This window comes from Rhinolophus ferrumequinum, chromosome 8 (assembly GCF_004115265.2).
Source record: "Rhinolophus ferrumequinum isolate MPI-CBG mRhiFer1 chromosome 8, mRhiFer1_v1.p, whole genome shotgun sequence".
Classification (NCBI taxonomy): domain Eukaryota; kingdom Metazoa; phylum Chordata; class Mammalia; order Chiroptera; family Rhinolophidae; genus Rhinolophus; species Rhinolophus ferrumequinum.
Window position 1 is genome coordinate 63517600 of NC_046291.1, and position 18483 is coordinate 63536082.

The window sequence follows — 18483 nt, forward strand, 5'->3', positions numbered from 1 at the left end:
CCAATAAATAGTTTACGGCACCTACCATGTTATTCCTCTTCTGCCTATGTAACCTAGCTATGTGTGAAAAGCCACATGGAGCTTGTTCAAATTCCTGGAATTTGTCAATATACCTAAAAAGATGTTTCCAATTTAATCAAATAGAACAAATACTCAGTTATTCCGAATGTACTCCTGGGATATATAAGATTGGGGAACTTTGCTAACAAGTCCAGCTGATCATGCATCAGTCTCTCAGAAACATAAGCAGATGTCAAAATATTCTAGCTATAATTGTTCACTAACTTGGCAATTTAGCTTTTTATGTTGCTGAGGGGTTTCTGTGTGTGTGTGTTTGCACACTCAAATACTGAATAAACCTCTTGACCATACTCCATTGTATTCTTTAATCACAGATACCTAAAGTGGGGGATATTCTACATCATTAACACGTGCAAGAAAAATGTTACACTGTGACCACTGCATATGCAATTAAGAGAATGATCTCCTGAGAACCAAGTATCAGGGTTCAGAATTCTTGAATCCAGGCCAAACAGTGTCACAAGATCTCTACTTCTTGACCTCACTTTGAACCTCATTTCCATAATATCAAGGAGGTAAAACTGTAAAATTTGATGCTCCCACAGAAATTACTAAGAAAAGATACAATCTTACCTCGTGTTTGACCATGCAGTTCAGAAGACTTCACTATACATTACACAATAGTAACAATTGCCAGGATAATTCAGTTAGCAATAAGAAAAATTACTAAGTTACTAATAGGAAAAATATCAAGTTTTAGGCATTGAACTTACAGTACAGGGATTTTAGCTAAACTACAAACTATGCTTGTTTATAGCTGAAATAAAAATTCTGTCTTCTGCATGTGGTTGAGGTGTGTCACAGAGAAGTATTTCATTGTAAATAAACTTAGGAGCGAAATAAAAGGAAGTTGCAAAGACAGGTGCACAACAGTTAAGCTGTTTTCAGTTTCAGAGAAATAAAGTAAATAATTGTTCTGGAATTTGTTCAGTTCTGGGCATTCTGCCATACAGGAAGGGTGTGTAATTACTGAGGCTAACATATTCATGTAAAAATGAAGTAATAGCAATAGGGCACAGTTGGGCTCCAAATTTCCTTGTTTTACCTTCAAAAATTAAGGATCTCTAATGACACTCATTTCTCTCTCTGAAATCTAAAGATCACTTAAGGTAAATATGACTGAAGGTAGAAATGTGATTTTCACTAAAGTCAGAAAATATTATCTTGAAAGGTGGTGGTGTTCTTTGAGAGCCTCCCGAGTGAAGAACATTGTAATTTTCAGTCATCAAAGATAACAAAAATACACACAGTATCTAATTTAGGACTTCATCAGAGTAAGAGGAGAGAGTACACATAAAATGAGCATGTTTCACCAATTCTATTCTTTGCTTACCACCTCACACTGTCTGGATTGGCCTCAACCTGAAATCTGGATTCCAAAGTTCTTAAACCATAAACCAAAAATAAGAGAGTGTGGTTTGTGGAAACAATGGAAGTTAGAACGCCTGAGTATGGCCAAGTTCAAACAAAAATCTCTTTATGACGGAAGATGAGTGTTAAGAAATAGTGCATGTGTGATTTTACAGAACGTAAATCAACTTATATCCCATACAGAATCTGAAATATACTTGTTAACCCTACCCATGATGGGCCATATGGTCTTTTAAAGAGGGTTTCTACAGGATCATATCCTATCAATTACAAAACTAAAGTTTACTTTCCCAAGTGCAAATAGCCTGCACGTGGCCTGTGGCTCACTGCTTGCTTTGTGCCTGTGAGGTCAGCACAGTGACACATCTAAGCTGGAGGGGTAACAGCACAGTTCTGTAGGAGCAGCCAGTGTCTTACCAAATTCCAATTCCTCTTCATCCAAAGCCATGCTGTCCATTTCAAGAATGAATCAATCATTTTAGTCGAAAGTTTCCATCTGAGGAGGCAGGACCCTTTGAAGGCACCACATTTGGCCACGTTTTCTATATCTTACTGTGTATGATATTAAACTAGGCACAAGGCCATTCTGAAATTTGCCAGATATTTGAAACCTATCAGGATACAAAGAAAAAAAAAAAAGCCTCCTTGTTTCCAACATCTGTATTCATGTTGGACACTTGGATTCTCATTAGGAGTCGAGCTAAACAGCAGAGCCTGCCAAATGATGATCCTGATTATAGCCAACTGGTAGCTTCAAGTTCAACGGACACTTCCTGTAATTTCAGATTCAAGTCCAAAGACCACATTACTTTGTGTTCCCATGGATTGACTTTTTATTTCTCTTAAAGTATGATCCTTAGCCGAGAGACATTTCTTTAGCAGTTATCTATATCACCTGGTATAGATGATGCAGATATTTTGTGACATCACCAAGATAACCACGTCCTATTATCCCTACACTTAATTTTCATCTATGTTAGACAGATGGGAAATGAAATTTATATCACCTGTCATTATTTGATCGTCAATATGAAATAAAATTTTAGTTTGCTCCTTGCAGAGATTGGGTTTAATTCTAATCAGTATTTAATTTAATCAGTGTGGATACATGCAATTCAAATTGTCTTGAGGACAAGAATATACAGCTGGGGAACCAGTTTTCTAGGCACTATGAGATTCTCCTGCTTAGTAATGTTTCTATTAATGTGACTACAGATCCTATTATCACAAAACGCGCAGTTGGAGACAAAGTAATCTGATAGCTATTATTCATCCACTACCTTCTGAACAATCATTTACTGCAGGTCTAATATATTTAAGGGGGTGGAGGAGAGCAGCCTATACCATGTGTGTAAAACAATGTATAAAAAACACAGCTCTGTCCTTAGGTAGCTGATTCTATAATCCAAAGAAGCATGCTAAGAGTTAGCATAGTGGTATAAAGTGCTAAAAGCAGCTTGGGAGAGAGATTTGACTCAGGACAGGTGAGCATGGCTTCAGGCAAGAGGTGGCACTTGAACAGAAGTGGGCTCTTTCTATTAAAGAACAAGGAATTTTTTTTTTAAATAACTGCACAGGTGCATACCTATGTGACTAACATAAACATGAAAGGCTATCACTTTACAAAGGAAAGGGAATGTGATTATCAGCATTTTATCAAAGAGCAAGGAAAACCTGGCTTCTAGATCCTAGGAAAGTATGACCCTGTAGAAGAAGATTCAGCTGTTTTTATGACACCCTAAATCCAATTTCAGACAGTAACACACTAATGATTTGTTAACAAGACTCCTCTGGTCGCTTGCCATTTCCTTGCCTACTACTTTCCATAAATTGCCCAGGGGAGTATGTATGAGCTATTTTAGTGGCTTAAATGTGTTTTATTCAAGAAGAACCCAGACTTTTCCTCTCAAAATTCAGGTGTGTGTTAAAAGATATTACTTTCCAATTCTTTAACCAAGTGTCTTGACATTATGTTAGATGTTGCACTAAGTCAGCGTGTTAATAAAATTTATTTTCACGTGCACTATGTTTTATAATATATACCTAAAGCTGTTCTAATCTATGAGACCAATATGGTGAAGCTTTGAAAGTTGAATGCCCTTGCAGAAGGGAAATACTGTCACAGCATAAACATGGCTCAATCTTCATTCAGAATGCTTTTTTGTCTTCCTACCAATGTCAAAGTTCAATGAATCCCTATATATATTTAAAAATAGAACTGTCAGCTCCTCCTAAGAAAAGCTTTTATCTTCTTATGTAAAAGTGACAATGACAACAGTAGTATTAGTCCTTGCTATGAGCACTAAGTGCTGGACACTGCTATAAGCATTTTTCATAGGTTAATTTAATGTCCTCAATAACTATTATTATCCTTGTTTTACAGATGAGAAACTGGGACACAGAGAGTTAAGAAATCTTCCCAAGATCATACAGTAGTCAGCAGAGGAGCCAAGATGGGAACCAAGGGCAACTGCCCAGTAGCACTGAAGGGGTCTCTTCCTTCTATACCTTAATAAAACATCCTTCCTGAGATACAGCTGCCACTGAACAAGGTATATTTTTTGAGACAAGTGGAGCCGCTTTCATCAGACCATGGCTATGAACTTGCATAATAATGCGGCACTTTTTCAATGTAATTATGAATCCCATCCAAGGATATGGCTGTTTGATATCAAACATGATCAAGGACATAAACTAATATTAACTATTGCATTTGAGTCTAACACGACTATGAATGTCACGTTCTGACTAGTATTTTAAAATCAAATATATAACATGAATTGTAATTGGCTTTCTTATTCCTATCTAAGTTTTCTGTGCTCTGTCTCATTGGGCAGATGATTCCTAAGAAATGTTTACTCTGACTATAGAGATATTAGAGTATCTCGCCTGGTGCCACAAACAGCCTATGGGCAATGGAGTTAGCTATTTAGTCAGGTGAGTATCTTGGAAAAAGAGATAGGTATGATGTCTGGGATTGAATGATTGAAATGCTGACTACTGAGCACTGACAAGCAATTTTAAGAGAAATTAACAATGAAAACTGCAAATGTATATAAATAATGGACTCAAATTCTTAGAACAGTAATAGAAGCAAACAGTAGACTGGATCTTCCCACTAACTAAATAATCTGGGAGATAAAAGATAATTCTTCTAATAAATAACAAATATTTGTGTTATTTTTTTTTGGCTTCCTTAAGAAACTGGAATCCTTCTTGTTATCACCTAGAAAGTAACCACTCAGAACACTATTTTTTGCCAAAAGATGAAATTTTGAAATCATCTAAAGCCATCAAGGAATTCCAGTGCAAAAATACAATGACAGGTTTCCATTTTCCCCCCCCCCAACATGCAGGGTATCTGGTCTCAGGGTACAAACACAAAATTCCTGTTGCTATGTTTACTGAACATATTATCTAGTTTTCAGTCAGTTCTGGGCCTTTTGATAAATTTACTGTCATGTTTCACAAAACACAGTATACAATAAAAGCCCTAAATAAATCAGACCCTTTTCATTTTACAACTCCTTGGGTCAAATCTTGACAACCATGAAGTGCTATCAAAAAAAAAAAAAAAAAAAGTCTGTTTTTTTCCTCCCTGAAAGTGAGAGTATCTTAGATAATCTATAGTTTTGTGGAAAATAAAAACATACTGACTATAATTTTCTTAGGGTCTTCTCAAATTTCTACTTTGCGGAATGTTTAAAAATTAATTTCAGTGAGAAATGGAAATATTTTGACATCTTAATATTAGAATAAGTGGTAAAATCATTTTTCTTCAAAACACAGTTCTAATGTCAGATATATGTCATAGTTCTGGAGTATTCTTTCATACCGCACACTTAGTTTTAAGTTAAAGCAAACAGTGAAATAATGAGGTATTAAGTGTTTGTCATCATTAGTCATTTGAACTGCAGATATTGATCTCTAAAAGACTATTCCAGCAAATACATATCTAAGTTTATATCTCTTGAGGAAAAAAGACCCAGTGGTTGAACCATATGATAATCCAATTTTTTAATTAGATTCTCTCCCACAGAATAAACCTCACAGAGGACATATATTTTTTGTTTGTTTTTGAGGGAAGGGCAGAGAAGCATCCCTGGAGCTTTAAAATTACATTCACCTTATTAAAATTTTAAGTCTTAAGAAATTTAGGAATTCCAATTCTCTAAGACAACAAATAAGATTTAATTGAGAAGGCTACTTGCATCTGAAGGATAAATAGTATTAAGGGCCTTAAGAAAATCAACATAAACATAACATTGAAGCAAACTGGCACACTTTGACACAAGTATTAGAACACTAGCTCACAAAATGAATATACTTCGATTCACACAAATACAACGAATATAGTCTTTATCCAAAAATCACAGAGACAGCTCTATATAATACCTATGTTAAAATGTTCAACACGTCTAAGGGTATTACAGGCCTCGAGTTGCCAGAGTCCTGACAGAAGTCAGCAATGTGAACTACGCTTTACAAAACTCTGCGTGCATGCACACACTCTGCAATGGGGGCGAGACAGAGACACCGATCACCATCGATATTGTCCTTACTTGCAGACGCACAAGTATCCTGCATGTTCCGATTCTGACTGGCACCTGGAGCGGCTCTACCTGCCAGTCATCCCAATGTACTCAGGGATGTAAACACCTTATAATTAGAAAACGTGAAGGCGTCAAGGACGTTAGACATATTCAAAACACATCCAAAGATTAATTTTTAAATGTACTGAAGAAATAATTAACTGCAAATTCCAATAAGAAGATGTACCTGCTCCTTCACAGAAGCTAGAATAGTGGTGGCCGTGGTCTCGGGTTCCATGCCTGGGCCAGTGGAGGCAGCTTCCTGGCAGATCTGTGGTTGCCCTTCCTCCACCAATGAGGCCTGCTCAGGAGCTGGCATTCCTCCTGCAATCAAGCAGGCAAAGGGTTAACACTTTCTCAAGGGCACCTCTGTGGGAACAGGCAGGGGCTGAGGATTTGCAGATAGCTCCTAAGAAGTACTACAGATTTCTGCACACAACTCCTTACAGCCATTTGATTTTTAGAAGGCAACATCTAGAGGCAAAAGTATAGCTAGTACTACCAAATACGAATGAATGAATGAATGAATGAATGAATGAATATTAAAGAAAAATACTAAGAAAATATTTTAAAAAACATCTCTGTCAAAAAATGACATGGAAGGGTTAGGGGAGGAGGGCTCTTAAAGTAAAAAACATGTGAAGCACAATAAAGTTTTTAGAAGCTTGTTAAATTGCTGAATTTTATAATCAGATAACCACTAAGTAAATATTATCCATCTTATCATGAAACAAATAGTAACAAACATTCTGTATTGTTGTAAGGGCCAGTTTTCGAAAGAGTATACATGTGAGAAGACATCTATAAATGTGCAAATGCTTTACCGATTACAGAAGAGGATTACGCAGTTTTAAAAAAGGTTATAAAACTTAAAGAAGGCTTGAAAATAAACAAAAGTCTGCTGTATTTAAAAGAAATGCAGGGCATTAATAACTAGTAACACTGTCTTAGGTGGAGTCTTTATAGCTAGTGTGGTTTCCTTAGAGGGATCTGATTATCCAACGATGACAATGGTTATGGAGACGGTGTTGAAAAGAGAATCTATTTTTCAGGCCCGTAGTTTGTGACAGAAGAACGGGTTCTTGGCAGGAGATGGAACACCTCTCCACATCCTGAGAGTGGTGTGCTTGTCAGAAGACTTACTGATCTGATATGAACTTTTTACAAGTTTAAAAAAGATTAAGATGCCCAGCTAAAATGTTGTAAATATTTTAATAAACTGTTTACATGTCATTCTGTCTACTAGAGACCACAGTCTATCTTCATATCATGAAACTAGACTGGCATATATAATAGGTGCTCAATTAATGTTTGCTGAATAAATGTATACATGAATGAAGGATGACCATCTTTTCCTTGTCTCATTCCAGTCATTAGGCAAATCTAACCACGTGCTGTGATGCTCATGAGACCTTATTTGTTCAGTGTGTTCTTCTGTGTCCTCATATACAGATATCTGAGACCATAAATACTGTTGTTGACAGTCTTCATAGTTTCCTCCGAAAAAATTACTCTACTGTTGTATTTCAGTTTCTTATCAACTTCTGCAATGTTCAATTCTGTAGTATGATCTGGTGATTCTTCCCCCATTCCCTCAAATTTCAATATCAGCCTGTTTATTTCCAAAATCACAATCTATAAGAAAAGGGAAAATGTGTACACCACCAGAGCCTCCATCTTATTTCTCTCTCTCCTGACTTCCACATCAGTGGAGATGGTTCCAGGTTTCTGCCAGTACTTGCTTTATTCTTGCCATATTAATAGGCAGAAACAGACAATGGGTCTGATGAGTTCCTGCATTTTCCCCTTCATGAAAATGCCTCATGCCTGCTCTGGTAGGTGAATTCCACACCTCCCATTTCCATGGTGCTCAGCCTGGGGTGGACACTCAGTTGCAACGATGAGTTTCCTCAAGTATGAGTAGGAAGAGGAAGGTTTCACTTGAAGTAAGTGGGACTAGGATCAAAACTTAAGTGACCTTGGACAAGTGACCACCTCAGTGAGCCCCACTTTCCTCACTTATAAAACTGAGCTGACTAATTCTTTATATAGCACAACGGAATGATTTTATGGCAATCTTTAGTGTATCTGGTGTGCTTACTGAGATTTAAAATAACATCAACTGGATAAAATAACCCATTTCTGTATTTGCCAGGTGCTCATTAAAGACCAGGTATGAGGTCTACGAAGAAAAAAATATGTTACATGTAAAGATCCCAGATTAACATTTAAGGCATTTAAAGATATCAAAGTATTCCATGCCACTGAAAAAAATCACACACCTTAAAATAAGCAGATGGTTGCAAAGAACAAAAAATGTTACTATGCAACAGTGAAACAAATAATGCCAAGAATCAAAATTTTAAATGTCAAGAGTATAATATCATGAAATGTGTATAATAACCAATGTGCTAGAAAAAGAGAAGCAAAAATTCAGTGAACAAAGAGAATTTGAAAAAGGAGAAATAGAAATGTCACTGGGGAAGTAATTATTTACTAATTCTTTACTATAAGTAGGAGGAGCTTTACTGTTTAAAGAAAGATATAGAATTATATGACTGTAATTCAGTTCCATCACTGTAAGTGTACCACATTTAATTTCATAATATTTACTTTGATGACTTTGTCCAGAATAAATGAAACTAGGAGAGCATTTTCTGAGTACCGCTCTCACCATATGCTGGGCGGGGTGATAAGGGGATACAGACACAAGGCAGGGTCACTGACCATTAGTGGCTCATCTTCTAGCTGAGGTGGCAAAATATGAATCAGATCAAGGCCAAGTATAGCAAGATGCAAGTGATGGAATAACAACACTAAAATTTATAGAAAGAGTTTGCGAAGAACTTACACATTGGTAAAAGAAAATACTATTTAACAGGAGAAATTTACATAGGCAAGGACGATGTTTTCATTCTCTGATTCCTCAAAGACTGGGAAACATTGTAAGCTATCACTAACTCCCATGTGATGAAGACTGGTGACCATATCTGAGGGTGAGTCACTTCCCTATCCCTCATCTCCTGTACAATCCCAAAATACCACAACCAACATAGGGCAGAGCAGGGATGCCACAATACTGACAAGTTATAAACCAATTAAGGTTTTCTGTCATTTTCTTGTAGTTCTTGTAACAATTTAAGGCAGGGGTGTCCAAACTTTTTTCAACGGTTTTCACCAAGGGCCATATGCGGTAAACTACACAAACAGCCGGGCCACTCACTCGAGGTGAAGTACGTATTGCCTCACCTGGTTTATTTAAGTGAACTAAATATATTTTTGGAATTTGCTGCGGGCCAATTAACAATGGATCGCGGGCCGCAGTTTGGACACGCCTGATTTAAGGAGTTGTAGGACTCAGGCTCCAACTAGAACCACAGGATGATATTATAACTTCTTCCCATTAGCAAAGAAAAAAAGCAACGGATACTTAGGTAGCAAAGAGACTGTGAGAAATTAGACCTCGTGCTTCCCTCAATGGCCTCAATGTGCCTAATTTGCATGATCACATTCCAGGAACCTAAGAAAACTTACAGATAGGTTGCTGGACCATTTGGGGGGCTCTTTGGAGAATACCAGAGGATGGAAGCGTTGCCAGGGAATGAAGCAGGAAAATGTCATTTCTGTTTTTGGAAAGAAGAAAGTAGACTCTGTTCGTGTTATAAACTAGAGAGCTAGACATAGATCTTAGGTGAGATTCTTCAAAGGATTTTATCCAAGAGATGATTTGTGAGAACTAAGCAGGGGTACACCAAGGAAAAGTCATGTTACGCTGGTCTAATTTCTGTCTTTGGCAGCATAACCACGGAAATGCAGAATGTCTAGACTCTGGTGAGACATGTATGATGTTAGAAGTCCTCATGATATTATAAGCAGCCCAGAAATGGGGCCGGCACAAGGGCAACTGCTGACTCTAACAATGTGTAACAAGCTGAACCAAACATATCCTATAGAGATTTGTAATGTAATGCCAAGGAGCTCGGATACTGACACAATCCTAACCAAAATTTTAGCCATAATGTACATAATAACACATAAGGCATGCTCAGATTCTTCAATGATTAACAATACTGACGTTACCAGATGATTAAATTATGAATAACATTGCTAAACTGCAATAATGAGCTGCCTCTATGAGATAAAGCAATAGGAATAAATGTAGGGTCTTGTATTTAGGTTAGCTCAGCAAGACATTGGGGAGGGAAAAGATTTAGATACTGTAGGTTCAAGAGAGAATGAAGGGACCATGAATAAGGCAAGGCTGCCCAAAAGGCAAGGTGATCTTATGCTATGTTGTTATCAGTATTTAAGGTGATAAGAGGGCAGCATGGTGGCTCAGTTGGTTAGAGCATGATCTCTTAATGACAGGGTTGCCGGTTCGATTCCCACATAGGCCAGTGAGCTGCACCTTCCACAACTAGATTGAAGACAACGAGCTGCCGCTGAGCTTCCGGAGGGGCGGCCAGATGGCTCAGCTGGTTAGAGCGCGAGCTCTTAACAACAAGGTTATCGGTTCAAGATGGTGGGCTGCACCCCCTGCAACTAAAGATTAAAAACGGCGACTGGACTTGGAGCTGAGCGGTGCCCTCCACAACTAGATTGAAGGACAACTTGACTTGGAGCTGATGGGCCCTGGAGAAACACACTGTTCCCCAATAAAATTAAAATGCCTTTATTTAAAAAAAAAATGATAGGGAGAGGGGGATAAATGAGCGTACACCTTTCCTTCAGGTTCCTTGGGTCACACCCACTTCCAGTTATAGGTGACACATTAACAGGAATGGACACAAATACACCCATTTAAGAGAAGACAAGTAGGATGGTGAAAGATTCGGTCATTATTTCCAGGCACAGGAATGGAGATGAAATGAATGACAGCTCCTGTTCCTTATGAGCTCAAACCTTGGCAGACGACACAGAAAGAACAGTTAACAGACCAGAAAGAGAAAGTCTGACCTAAAGAAAGGACTATGCAGACAGGCAAACAGCTGTAAACCTTTGAAGGACTGCCATGAACAAGCAAAGTTAGACTTCTTAGGTTACAAGACTCAGAACTAGACCAAAAAAAACAAAAAAAACTAATGGTTCTGTAACAAACTTGTATGAGCCTACATTATTATTGCCTTTACACACTGAATCAAATTTGGCTTACGTTTATATTACTTTTAATCAATATGAAAGGCTAAAGCCATGAGGGCAAGCTCAGGAAGGTCTTTCCTTTAGGAGCCAACACTCAAACGTCCAACATTTCAAGAACTGATTGCCTGTAAAGGTGACACGTTCCCCATCAAGGCAGGTTTTTAATCACAACTCAGATGATCAAGTAGCAGGAATGATACAGCAGGGATCCTGCCCTGGGAATGCATTAGGAAAGGGAACCTAAAAGTCCCCTGCATCTTGAGGCTGACACCAAGGTAAGACAACTTCTACCTTTTGAATTGATGTTGGATGTTATAAAAAGGCCACTGAAGGTTAGGAAGCTGTGCTTTTCTGGGGGCATGATGAATACTGGGAATCTTAGTGCTTGCTGACTGTTTCTCTCTCTCTGACTGCACAAAGCTCAGAGAGAATTTTGTGACCAACTCTAAAAAGTGTGTTTTCATTTTATCCCAGCAATTACTTATAAAATTGCCCCTCTGCCCATGTTTACCAGTAGAACTGCATTCTTTGGAGCCTTGTAAAAACACTTTTTAAAAGGCTGACTGTGTGTTTTCACATAAATAATTTTTACTGAAGACAAAGAAGCTTTTATGTGAAACTGTTAGTATAATTGTGTGTGTGTGTATTTCAGTCTGAAGTATAATTGAAAATTTTTCTGCTAACAGCTGCAGGCCACATACACTCTAGTCGAATCCTGAATCTGAAAGCTGTGGATGTAATATATGCAGGCTATGGATTAAATATATGGCTATGGATATAATAAATGGGGAAAAAAACTATAATCTCTTTAACCGCAAATGATACTAATCCACAAAATTATCTCTGGGTTAAATATCTCTTGAAGAGAAGGCCAACTAGATACTGGATTTTCTTCTATTTACTCATTTCTACTCTCCTTATGTTAATTTTTGGTCATAGTATACTAAGTATAATATATTTCATCTTATTCAGTGAAACAAATTGGACTCCACATATTTCTTCTCTCCTCTTTTGCATTAGTAATCTGGAGTATAACACACATCTCATCATTTTATTTTGAACACTCAGAAAATATGATTGATGACTATTTCAAAACTGATAAAATAATGATGCCTAAGTACAAATTAAGAAAAGTAATAAAGGACAGAAAATAAGCATGAATATTTTAATTTGATTCAAAGGTATGTGTAATACAGAATAATAAAACTTTGTTAAGGGTGAGGAATAAAAATGTAGTGCTTTTAGAATGCATTCAAATTTAAGCGACCATCAACTTACAATAGACTGCTATATACACAGGTTATTATATATGAATCTCAACATAACCACAAACCAAAAGTCTATGATAAATACACAAAGAATAAAGAAAAAGGAATCCAAACATAACACTAAACAAAGTCATCAAATTACAAAAAAGAGAGGGAAGAACAGAGAAGCACTATAAAAACAGTCAGAAAACAACAAAATGGCAATAAGTACATGCCTATCAATGATTACTTTAAATATAAATGGACTAAATGCTCCAATCAAAAGACACAGGGATGCTGAATGGATTTTAAAAACATGATCTATACATACACTGCATATAAGAGACTCACTTCAGATCTAAAGATACAGACTGAAAGTGAAGAAATGGAAAAATATATTTTATGCAAATGGAATGGAAAAAAAATGCTGGGTTAGCAATACCTGTATCAGACAAAATAGGCTTTAAAACAAAGGCTGTAACAAGAGACAAAGAAAGGCATTTCATAAAGATAAAGGGATAAATAGAACAAAAAGATGTAACACTTGTATACACTCAACATATGAGCATTTATATACATAAAGCAAATATTAACAGACACAAAAGGAGAGACTGACAGTATCACAGTAATAGCAGGGAACTTTAATACCCCACTAAGAACAATGGATATTTCATCCAGACAGAAAAATCAACAAGGAAACTCTGGACGTAAATGACACATTAGACCAGATAGATTTAATAGATATATAAAGAACATTCCATCCATAAACAGCAGAATACATTTGTTTCATGTACAGATGAAACATTTTCCAAGACAGATCACATGTTAGGCCACAAAACAAGTCTCAAGAAATTTAAGACTGAAATAATGTCAAGCATCTTTTCCAACCACAATACGAAAACTGAAATCAATCACAAGCAGAAAACAGAAAAAAGCATGGATATGTTGAGGCTAAACAACCAATGGGTCAAAGAGGAAATTAAAAAATACTTTGGGACAAATGAAAATGAAAACACAATGTTCCGAGATCTATAGGACACAGCAAAAGCAGTTTTAAGAGGTAAATTTATATTGATACAGGCCTACCTCAAGAATCAAGAAAAATCTCAAAAAAACCATTTAACCTGATACCTAAAGGAACAAGAAAAATAAACAAAGCCCAAAGTTAATAAAAGGAAAGAATAAAGATCAGAGTGAAAATGAAAGAAATAGAGAATAAAAACAAACAACAGACGAGGTCAATGAAACTAAGAGCATGTTCTTTGAAAAGATAAATAAAATTGATAAACCTTTAGACTGACTTATCAAGAAAAAAAGAGAGGACCCAAATAAAATCAGAAATGAGAGAGAAATTAAACACTACACCACAGAATACAAAAGATCAGAAGAGAATAGTACAAGCAATCATACACCAACACACAGGACAACCTAGAAGAATGGACAAATTCCTAGAAAAATACAATCTTCCAAGACTGACTCAGGAAGAAACAAATTCTGAACAGACTGATTACCAATAACAAAACTGAATTATTCATCAAAAACCTCCCACCAAACAAAGTCCAGGAGGAAGGAATGCTTCCAAATTGATTCTGAAGCTAGAAATATCTCAATACCAAAACCAGACAAAAATACTACAGAAAAAAGAAAATTATAGGCTAATTTCCATGATAAACATATGTAAAAATTCTCAACAAAATATTAGTAAACCAAGTTCAACAATATATTACAAGGATCACACATCATAATCAAGTGGGATTTATACCAGGGATGCAAGGATACTTCAATTATCTGCAAATCAATCAACATACTACTCCACATTGACAAAATGAAGGATAAAATTCATGTAATTATTTCAATAGATGTAGAAAAACCATTAGACAAAATTCAACATCCATGTATGATAAACAAAAAACTCAAGAAAGTGGTGATAGAGGGAACATACCATAACATAATAAAGACCATATATGACAAACCCACAGCAAACACCATTCTCAGTAGTGAAAAGCTGAAAACTTTCCTCTAAGATCAGGAAAAAGACAAGGATGCCCACTCTCACCACTTTTATTCAACATAGTATTGGAAGTCCTAGCAACAGCAGTAAGACAAGAAAAAAAATGCATCTAGATTAGAAAAAATAAAATAAAACTGCACTGCTGGCAGATGACATGACTACGTATAGAAAACCTTAAAGATTCCACCAAAAAAACTATTAGAACTAATAAATTAAGTTGCAGAATACAAAATTAATATACAGAAAATCTGTTGTGTTTCTATACTCTAATTAACAAACTATCAGAAAGAGAAATTAAAAAAACCAGCCCATTTACAACTGCATCAAAAAGACTAAAATACCTAGGAATAAATTTAACCAAGGTGGTAAACGACCTGTACTCGAAAAACTCTGAAGACAGCACAAATAAATGGAAGGATATACCATGTTCATGGATGGGAAGACTTAATATTGCTAAAATGTCTATACTACTCAAAGATATCAACAGATTCAATGCAATTCCTATGAAAATTCCAAGGGCATTTTTCACAGAAGTAGAACAAATACTCTTAAACTTTGTATGGAACTACAAAAGACCTGGAACAGCCAAAGCAATCTTAAGAATGAAGAACAAAATTGGAGGTATCATGATCTCTGATTTCAAACTATACTACAAAGCTATAGTCATCAAAAAAAGTATGATACTGGAACAAAAACAGACATAGCTGGAACAGAATAGAGAGCTCAGAAATAAACCGATGCTTATATAGTCAATCTCCAATAAAAGAGGCAAGAATATATAATGGGGATAAGACAGCCTCTTCAATAAATATTGGGGAAACTGGACAGCTACATGAAAAAAAATGAAAGAAAATGGACCACTTGCTTACATCATATACAAAAATAAACTCAAAATGGATTAAAGACTTAAATGTAAGGACAGAAACCATAAAATTCCCAGAAGAAAACACAGGCAGCAAACTCTTTGACACTGGTCTTAGCAATGTTTTTAAATATGTCTCCTCAGGCAAGGGAAACATAAACAAAAATAAACACATGGGACTACATCAAACTAAAAACTTTTGTAGAGCAAAGAAAACTGTCAACAAAATAAAACGGCAACCTCTGAATAGGAGAAAATATTTGTCTATGCTGTATATCAGATAATGGATTAATATTCTATATATATATGTGTGTGTATATATATATATATATACATATGTACATATATACACACATATATGTATGTATGTGTGTGTGTGTATATATGTATCATAGAGCTCAACTATCAAAAAACAAAACAAAAAGCAATCCAATTAAAAATTGGGTAGAGGACCGGAATAGACATTTCTCTCTAGATGAATACAAATGGTCAACAGACATGATAAGACGCTCAACATCACTAAACATCGGGGAAATGCAAATGAAAACTACAAGGAGATATCACGTCGTATCTGTCAGAATGGCTATCATAAAAAAAACAAAAAGAAGTGCTGGGGAGGATGAAAAGAAAAAGGAACCCTCTTGCACTTGGTGGGATTATAAATTGGTGTAGCTAGTATGGAAAACAGCATAGAGGTTCCTCAAAAAATTAAAAATAGAACTACCATACAGCCCACCAATTCTACTTCTGGGTATTTATCCAAAGAAAACAGAGACACTAAATTTGAAAGGATATATGCACCCCGATGTTAACTGCACCATTATTTACTATAGCCAAGATCTGGAAACAACCTAAGTGTCTAGCAATAAATAAACAGATAAAGAAGAATGGAATATTACTCAGCCATAAAGAATAATGAAATCTTGCCATTTACAACAATGGATAGACTTAGAGGGTATTATGTGAAGTGAATAGAAAGACAAAGAAAGACAATGCCATATGATTTTACATATATGTGTAATCTAAAAAATAAAACAAAACAGAAACAGTCACAGACACAGAGAAATTGATGGGGGGAAAAGTGAAAAGGTGAAGGGGATTAAGCAGTAGGAACTTCCAGTTATAAAATAAATAAGTCGGTACAGCACAGGGAATATAGTCGATAATATCGTTCTAAGTTTGAATGGTGACAGATGGTTACCGGAATTATTACGGTGATCACTTGGTAAGGTATATAAACGTTGAATTACTACGATGTTGTACACCTGAACCTAATATTATACTGTATTTCAACTATACTTTTAACAAAAGTTTGTTAAATAAGCATTAGATGTACAAAATATTACAACAGTAAAAGTAGAAAAAATTAGAGTATCCTATGTAGCAAAGATAAGTTTGTTTGCTTTACCTAAAATGAAACTGGAAGAAGAAAAAGAGGAGGCGGAGGCGGAGGCGGAGAATAATAATAATAATAATAATAATAATGATAATGATAATAATGATAATAAAGTACTGGGAAATGAGGAGTATGCCTCAACAGGTGAACACCTTCAGGACCATACGGAATCTATTCTAAACTCTAAAAGGAACTCATACGGAACTCTAAAAGGAGTACTAGATAAAACTGTCCACAGTTAGTTTTCAAATATCCTGGCAATAAGAAGCATTATCCAAATCTGCAACTGTTTAGGAAGCCTAGAGATAGTTGGTTACATATCAATCTTCTAATTACAGAATTCATGCAAAAAATTAAAATTTCTTGGCAAGAGTTTTTTCAGAAGGGAGCTATATGCCAAACAGCATATTGATTCTACAGAATAAACTATGCACAGCATTTTGACTTATGGATTTATTTTTACAATCGAAAGACCAATGTAAGATACCTGATATAAAAATAAGCAAAAAGTGTGAATAAGCCTCTCAGAAAAGAGGAAATCTAGATGGCCAATAATGAGGTGTCCAACCTCATTAGTAATTAGAAAATTCCAAATTCATACTCCATGAGATATCAGTACAAAAACAGTGAAATGGCAAAACACTTATCAATTGAACTACTTCTGGTTATAAAACTACACTAGATATTATGACTCATAAATGTTTTGATGGAATTCGCCCTCAACCCCATATACCATTCAATAAAAATTTCTGAAAATGAAACTCATGGTTAACATATAACATCAGGGTCGGCACTGCTCATTGTATTCTATGTGAATGGTGCTCCCTGGAGTTATATATGGTCTCTGTAACAACAGGCAAACACTGAAAAACTGTTAGTAAAAAGTAAAAATTCTATGTTGGATAAATACAGATTCCACTTTGATATATTCAACCTTTCCAAAAAGTATCTTCTTTCTTATGGACAGCAAAGAAGGGAAAATGAAAGTCTCTTTTTGGAAAGTACCACAGGTTCACTTTTTTTGGGGGGGAGGCGGAGGGGTTGGGGACTCTTTAGAGCATATAAATGAGGGAAAAGGAGAAATCTGAAATGTTGAAGGGTGCAGAAAAGACAGGGTGGAGATAATCAATATGGTAAGTATGTAGTTACAACTCTGAGGAGGGATGCTGCATCAAGAGGCAAGATGAACATACATTTCTACTCTTTTCCAACTCACAACGCCATGAAATACAGAAAAGGAATTTTGTCTCTTTTAAAGTAATAAAATTAGTCTAGAAAATTTTTAAATACCTTCTGTGTGCCATAAAGTCAGAAAAACAATAGCTGTAGACCTATGGCAACATAACCAGAGGAAACCATAACACAAAAGAGAGAAGAGCCTGCTTTAGAGGCTGCAGCAGTTGGGAGGAGGGCTGCTTGGAGTTGGTGGATACAGGCTCCAAGATTTTAGGCTCTCAGGTCTCGGTCAAGATCAGATGATCAAGAGTAGACTAGAAACAGTGCAGCAGGGTGGTCTGCCCCTCCTACACATGCTCTAGCAGTTGTCATAGGCAAAGAAGGGCTGATCCAGACATAACAGGGCCACAGCCAGCTACTGATGCCCAGAAGGGACCAAATTCCCTCAACAGAAAAAATAAAGTGGAATAGATAGAACTAATATCCTTTGTGTTTAAATTGAAAACTGTGTACATGAAAGAGAAACAGCCAAAGACCTTGAAAAAAATTAAAAAGTTACAAGATAAAAACAAAAATCTCATCAATGAAATGCATGAATAATGTTTTCA

At 36.0% G+C, this 18483-nt stretch overlaps 1 protein-coding gene across 15 annotated transcripts in view; it reads right to left on the reverse strand.

Annotated features, from left to right (window-relative positions):
* PKP4 (plakophilin 4) overlaps positions 1-18483 on the reverse strand; it is a 227473-nt gene that overhangs the window by 152169 nt on the left and 56821 nt on the right. For 12 of the 15 annotated variants that reach the window (XM_033111701.1, XM_033111700.1, XM_033111698.1 and 9 more), the window contains exon 2: positions 6232-6368. The exons of 1 other annotated variant lie outside the window; for it this stretch is intronic. In XM_033111701.1, coding sequence (XP_032967592.1) covers positions 6232-6363 — 132 coding nt within the window. In that variant the 5' untranslated portion in view covers positions 6364-6368. Of the gene's footprint in view, positions 1-6014; positions 6112-6231; positions 6369-18483 lie in introns of those variants that run through there. 2 more of the 15 variants (XM_033111706.1, XM_033111708.1) reach the window with 2 other exon arrangements.